This window comes from Taurulus bubalis (genome assembly GCF_910589615.1).
Source record: "Taurulus bubalis genome assembly, chromosome: 20".
In the NCBI taxonomy this organism is placed as follows: Eukaryota; Metazoa; Chordata; class Actinopteri; order Perciformes; family Cottidae; genus Taurulus; species Taurulus bubalis.
Genome location: NC_136608.1, coordinates 9,584,135 through 9,590,870, shown reverse-complemented (window position 1 = coordinate 9,590,870; position 6,736 = coordinate 9,584,135). Strand labels below are relative to the sequence as shown.

General features: G+C 38.1%; 2 protein-coding genes across 3 annotated transcripts; both read right to left on the bottom strand.

The window, feature by feature from the left end:
- Positions 1-348: 348 nt before the first annotated feature.
- mrpl42 (mitochondrial ribosomal protein L42) lies at positions 349-1,971 on the bottom strand. Of its 2 annotated transcripts, none has more exons than XM_079235831.1 (5): positions 1,874-1,971; positions 1,429-1,486; positions 1,092-1,176; positions 679-842; positions 349-471 (listed from the first exon to the last, which is right to left on the bottom strand). In XM_079235831.1, exons 1-5 carry the CDS (start codon positions 1,950-1,952, stop codon positions 426-428), a joined length of 432 nt encoding a protein of 143 aa, XP_079091957.1. In that variant the 5' UTR covers positions 1,953-1,971; the 3' UTR covers positions 349-425. The 2 variants fall into 2 exon arrangements, with proteins under 2 accessions (XP_079091957.1, XP_079091956.1); XM_079235830.1 differs by having other exon boundaries at positions 1,865-1,969.
- An 827-nt stretch (positions 1,972-2,798) lies between these two features.
- Positions 2,799-5,949, bottom strand: pwp1 (PWP1 homolog, endonuclein). The gene is made up of 10 exons (XM_079235808.1): positions 5,852-5,949; positions 5,572-5,702; positions 5,180-5,250; positions 4,878-4,974; positions 4,717-4,778; positions 4,490-4,601; positions 4,219-4,309; positions 3,767-3,888; positions 3,522-3,627; positions 2,799-3,346 (listed from the first exon to the last, which is right to left on the bottom strand). The coding sequence occupies exons 2-10, from the start codon at positions 5,677-5,679 to the stop codon at positions 3,249-3,251; spliced, it is 867 nt and encodes a 288-aa protein (XP_079091934.1). The 5' UTR covers positions 5,680-5,702; positions 5,852-5,949; the 3' UTR covers positions 2,799-3,248.
- Between the last annotated feature and the right edge of the window lie 787 nt (positions 5,950-6,736).

The following is a 6,736-nucleotide window of genomic DNA, read 5'->3' as shown; positions in this document are numbered from 1 at the left end:
CAGTAGATATAAATACAATGCAAAGTCCATGTATATTCTGTGATACTAGAGTTGAGATACAAAAATCCTAAGGATGCCCCACTAACAATTTGATAATAATATCCCTGTTTTGCATACAAACATGATAATCAAAACTACTTCTACTCCCTAGATACAATCTCTTCACTAGTAACATACATTAAGGTATACTGATGTCAGTCCATTAGGTTTATATTTGCAGTAGTAGTAAAAGCCTCTAAAATCTAGGGCAGTAAATATATACAGTAGCACAGTATACAAGTATGATTTCCAAGCCTTATTATTGTTTCATTGTAACAGCACTGACTTAAAAACTCATGACAACTTACGTAATATTCAACATTTATTATACATAATTGTGACAATAACACAAACATCATATGCTGTTTTGTTACTTTGGCCTTCAACTATCTGTCCTTTGGGGGATCCTTCTTCCTGCGTCTCTGGTGGTACCTGTGAACAGTGACACAGAAGGAACTTATTTTGACCGATATCCATCAGATATATTTTCTTTCAGCTCTTACACTGTGCTTCAGTTATAGACTGCAGTTATATATACACACACACCTATTGTTCCAGCACTACATCCATAATAAGCACTACATCCAGATAAGGCAGATAAATACATGATCATTGTATGCATGTTGTGCGTGTACTTACTGTCCTACTGGATACCACCGGTGTTTGGTAGTGAAAAACATCTTGCTTAGCTCCTCTATAGTGGGCCCCTTTCTGTCCTTCAGCACCTCCTTGCTGAGGTGGGCCTTTAAAATCTGGTCGTGGGTCTCAACCGAGTTAGTCAGGGGGTCTGGCCGTTCTATAGGCTGCAAAGATTTACGGTCATGAGCAAGGTTACCTGTTCCATAATTATACATTTATTTCCAGCAATCCTAGCACAATTTCCATAAATATTTGTACCGATTACTGATAATGTTTTATCTCTGACAGCAGTTTACAACACTTTACATTTGTTTGCAGTTTTTCAAATAAGGAGTTACAAGTGGTGAAATCACTTCTTCATTAAGAAGTCTCTCTAACACATTGATATTCATGAGGCTAGAAAGCGCTCTTACCTGGGTAAGCTCATAGGGAACGTCGACAGTGGGATGGTAGCACACTATGGTGTTCCCATCTGAAGTCACACCGATTTCAACATTACTAAATCAAAGAAAACTAGAGGTTATTGTCCTAATCACAATATCTTAAAAAAAGAAGTTTCAAATCTTAAAAATGCTCCTGTGACTACTTTATTCTTTTTGTTTCCTATAATTCCGTATATTAAAGTTAAGAATGAAAAGTGTTTTCTTTAAATGTAACATGTATTCAGTAGATTGTATCAGAACCATAGCTTGAATAAAATGTATGAGCGTTTTTTATTTATTTATATAAACTATTAACTTCTTCACATACCAGTTAGGAACATCAGGTAAAGGACCACTGGACTTCTGTCGCATTGGCACCAAACATGCTGCAACAGAAATTAAAGGTGACACACGCATATACCAATGTATGCATGCATACTACCTACATTAGCAGGACTTCTCAACTCGAAATCAAACCACCACATTAGAAAGCCTGACTCCCCAGACCACTGTTAGTGTGTTCTACAGGGAGGACCAATACGTTATGACACATTATTTACATTGCTCGTGATCTTAGACTTGATTTACAGTAAATAGGGGTTTGACAGTAAACACGTTAAGCGCTAGCCCAATCCAAGTGTTTACCTACTTAACATATTCTCAAGGTTAGCCTCTGTTAGCTTTTACTCCCACCACCGATGCGCTTAAGGGTAAAAACGGCCGATTTTTACGACCTCTAGCAAATTCCTTGTTCATGAGACAACATAACTTACTTTGTACATATCGTAGTTGGGTGCCGTTAGAAAGTCGAGTTAAGAGGCTATGTAGCTTGCACAAATGACCTGAAGCCATGCTTAGCTCGGAGGAGTTATTTTCTGGTGTGCATCACTAAAATAGTTCCGTCGTAGCACTCAGACTCACGCAGTTTAGTTCCATTTCGCGACTACCAGTCATAGAATAAAAAAACTTGCCTTCATGTGCACTAAAAAGCAATTCACATCTTGTGTATCTTATTTTTTTTAACATGATTTAATCGAAACACATTTAAGAGTTTTGTGCACTCCTGTAGGGCTGGATACTGTTTTACTGACATTACACATATACTAAAGCTGCCATGTGTCCTCTGAAATGGTTTCTGAGTGCAAATGGAACATATTTTACCACCCTCTCCAAAGGTCAACCTTATGAATACCTTCAGATGGGAATGTTTGAAATGGCAATTTTCCATATTCGGTAACATTTTCACAAAACACAAACAGTGGGATTTAATCTCTAAACTGGAGGAAAGGTAAGAGATTACTTTACATGCATTACATAAATAATCAATTGTATTGATTAAAAAACTGTTTCTGATGGTTAGGTAGGGTAAACAATAACAAAAAAGTTAAGTTAAGTTGTTTGTATTGTCATGGTCTTTAAGAAACTGACTCCAAAATGCCACGACAAACAATAAATCTAAAAAGATGGCGTAGTATCTGAAACACTCCAAACTCAATTGCAATTTGACCTAAAGTTTGATCCATTTTCAACAGAAATATCATGTATGCTTTGCATCATCCACTATGACAGTGAAGACCATCTGAGGGTCACAGATTCCAAAGAACAAAAGGTTTACACATTGCATAAACTGTATAAGTCAATTTTTTGTTTTAACTCTTTGGCCAAATGTGAGTACAAAGGCTTTTTTTAATATTTTATTTCACCATCCATTAATAACAGGAAACCCAGGTATGTAATGTTTATGACACAAATGTAATGTAAAAATAGTTTTAGTAGCATATTACATTTGTAAATGTACAAAGAAAGGAGATTGTTTTCAGTTTGCCTAACAATTCAAATATTTGAATCACTGCTTCAAAATAAAATTCTTTGTAATATTCACTAATATGAATACAAGGAAAAAACATGTCTCTTCTTTTCTTAACACAACTTCAAGTGTGCAAGCTGCTGCCGTTTTTGTTGTTGTTACCTGTGCCGAGAGACAAGCCAAACACGTTTTTCAGGTATGATAGGTCCAGTTTGCTCAGGCCAAGCGGTCAAATGCTTCAGATATGCAGCTTTGTTTATTTTAATCCTTTTGCCATGAACTACTGCACTATGATGAACACAGCAACAAGAGTTTATTCATGTTTTCAGGTTGTTGATGCGTCACTCAGAAACTTCCATCTCTGCCGTGGCCGCAGTGCCGGATACCTGTGATCCTGTGTTCGGCACCAAGCGCTCTCGTCTGCCAAACACCTCAGCCACTGGAGGGAAACATCACAATAACCTGAGAGTCAGCAACTTAACAATTGACCCCATACATAAAAGTCAGCTGGTGAAGACAGTTATTTAACATTTAAGATGATTTCAATGTACAGCATTCATTTTGCGATGTTTAAGTGTGTGATGTAAAGAAAAAAGGAAGGAAAGAAACTATACCTGCTGCAACATCACTTATATCCCAAACCCGCAAGCCTTCCATCTGTCCCCCGAAGGCATAGACGAAGGGCAGATCAGGGCAACATGACGCACAGAACAGTACACCCTGTTAACAGGTCGGGAAGTAAGTTATTAGAACTCCTTTTACAACCACAAATTTCATTACTTTGACGTTGCAAAATACTTCTACAATGGATTGGGGAGGAAGAATCTGAGATTTACATGCTGCATCTGAAAGTTCTTACCATTTTCATGTCTCGTGAGTGCACCAGGTTGGGCTTATTGCCCAAAATGTCCCAAATCTTAACGTGTTTGTCAGCTGATGAGGTGACCAGGCATCCTTTGATTTGGCTGCTGAGGTCCAAACCTGCAGATGTGTTGAGATTGTATTTTTATTGTACAGTCAATGTGCCTTTAAAATAATTTAACTCCTCCATGAAGCAAAACCTCGAACTAAAGGATGGGCAAGGTGCCGCTTAGTTGTCCAACAACATAGTTTACAGAAGGAAATGTATTCAAGATTTCACTGACAATTCCTTCACACTCACTATACACCTAAATTAAATGAAATGGTGGAAAACATGTAAGAGGAAGGGCCCCTGCTGGCCGGGTGTTGGGTGTTGCTCACTGGGCGCAACAAAATGTTTTCAAAGACTGACTGAAAACACAGCCAAATATTTCCACTTCCACTTCCTACCTGACACTTCTGCATCGTGAGCCCTCAGTGTGAACACAGGTTTATCTGAGCGTGCATCCAGGCAGTAGATAAATCCGTCCTCTGTGCTGGCCTGAAACACAACCACAGAGTCAAGTTAACCACTGAGCTTGTGAAAGAAATAGAACAAGAAGGATACACAAGGTGTATTGCACAATGACCATAAAGCATACACACTGGGCATATTTGTAATTGCTATTTACAACCGTTAAAGTTCTTAAAAGCACCTATAACAATAAATTTGAGCATCTACCAGGAAGTTCCAGGGTGAAAAGTGGTCCCAGGTCAGCCGCTCCACTTGACCACTAAACCTCCAGGTCCGATTGCTGTTGTCTGGACTGCGGCAGTCATACAGGACAGCTGTCCTGAAAAGAAACATTTTTGTGCTTCAAACTCGCTGTAAATGTAAATCTTTGTGAACAAAATCTGTTTCCTTTCACCTCAATCCATAAACTAATGATAATCCGAGATTACACGTACTTGTCGTATGATCCTGATATCAGAGTCTGTGCTTCAAATGGGTGGAATGATATGGTCTGAACCTGAAAGATCAAAAATAAAAATAAAAAGTCGAAGCTGACGCCTGCAAATTCGGATGAAACACCAACCATTCACTTTAAATTATTGTTCTCATTACTTACTTTGTCAGTGTGCCTGTGCAGAGTTGTGGCTGGTTTGCCTTGAGTAAGATCCCACAAGATAACCGTGTCATCTGCTGATCCACTAGCCAGCACATTTCTAAATAAGAAAAGGAAGATTTGTTTTACGGTAAAATAATGAATTTGAGATGCTCGAGTGTACACATACCAGTACACAGTCATGGTCCATAAAACCATAAGGAAATACATCTGCATAACTCTGCACATCTGCCTGCCATTAACTGCATTTTTTATTACCTTTTTTCCAGTGCAATAAAAATACATATCAGCCTTAAAATACTGACCTGATCAGTTTGTTCCAGGATAAATCCAGCACTGCATCTGTGTGCCCCTCGACAGGCTCTGCTTCTGCCCCCTGGCATCAACGAGAACAGACAGCATTGTGTTAATGATATATAGCAATGCAGGAAATAATTCAGGGGAGCAAGACAAACAAGTCTACTATTAATGGTAAAATAAAATAATAAAAAAAAAAAAAAGGCATGAACATCTTTCCAGTTCCAATTGTTTCCATTATCAAGCCGTCAAACCCATTTTCCAGAAATTTTAAATATTCAACAAGACGGGTTTCAGAAAAAGACAGTTAATCAAATACTTACAGTTTCACCATAAATTAAATAAATGAACGTGACCCAATTCCCATCATACAGATGCTTATTTAAGAACAGGCTTGTACCTTCTTGCTCTTTTTCTTCTTCTTGGATGCCTTTTTACTCCCTAAGGAAAAGACTGGCTCCAAACAGTCAACCACATCCAGATCCCACACATCTATCTTAGGAGTCATGTTTCCCACTGCAGCATAGTTTCCTGTAATAAGGACATAGAACATGGAACCATTTGTTGAAATTCCTTACTGTCAAGTGAATGTCAATACAAAGTTAATACAAACTGAAGCTTGGTTTGGAGAGGAACAGGATTTTGTAAAGGTTCATCAGAGCAAAGCTGAATTTTCTTACCGGCTTGTTCTCCAGGACTGGGGTCAAAGTTCAGCCACTCCACACACAGTGGGTAAGCCGGTAGCAGAATATCATGATGAACATACAGAGAGTCCTCCTCGGAGTTATAAACTGGAAAGCAAAATATCAAGTATTTAATATAGATTGGAGAATTCTCTAAAATAAAAGATTTACAACAAATGTTTGATTATTCATTTTACATTTACATGTGTTATGCATTTATCTTATATTCTAAGCTAGAACAACAGTATCTGAACAAAAGAAGATATTTTCCTGTTTCTTAAGAAAACCTGTTGTCATCTTGTCATGTCACTTATGAAGATATTTACCATGGATCTCCAGATTACAGCAGTCCTTCTCTGCTCGGCCTGTAAGGATGAGATTGTCACTGGGCTTGATTTGGAAGTCTTCTCGCTCATATTGGTCCTTGAGGGAAGAACAGAGACAGCTGAGCAATGAGTATCAAAATTGTCTTCACTTAAATTCACAGCAAGAACGGGATTTTAGTCATTTAGCAAAATGTTCCAAATTACTTTTGTGCAATCCTCCCTTTTTATCATAGCTAAAACATCAGAGATACAGTTTTAAATCTTGCTCATAGGTTAAATGACATTCTTGCACTGAAATACAAAGTTCTAATTAAATTTTCAGCATTTTCCCAGCTATATGTTCGTGGTTGATATTAAGCTTTAGGTATTACTTGAAGTGGGACTACACTGAATCTGCATTCATGTGATCATTGAGTGCACTTACTGTGTCTTTGATGGTGATGTAAGGATCCTCCTCATTAGAGCTGAACACTGTAAGCCCAGCCAGACTGTCGCCGAGACTAGTGGTCACTAAATTGAAGACAAACCAACAGCAGATATACAGTCAAACTCTCAG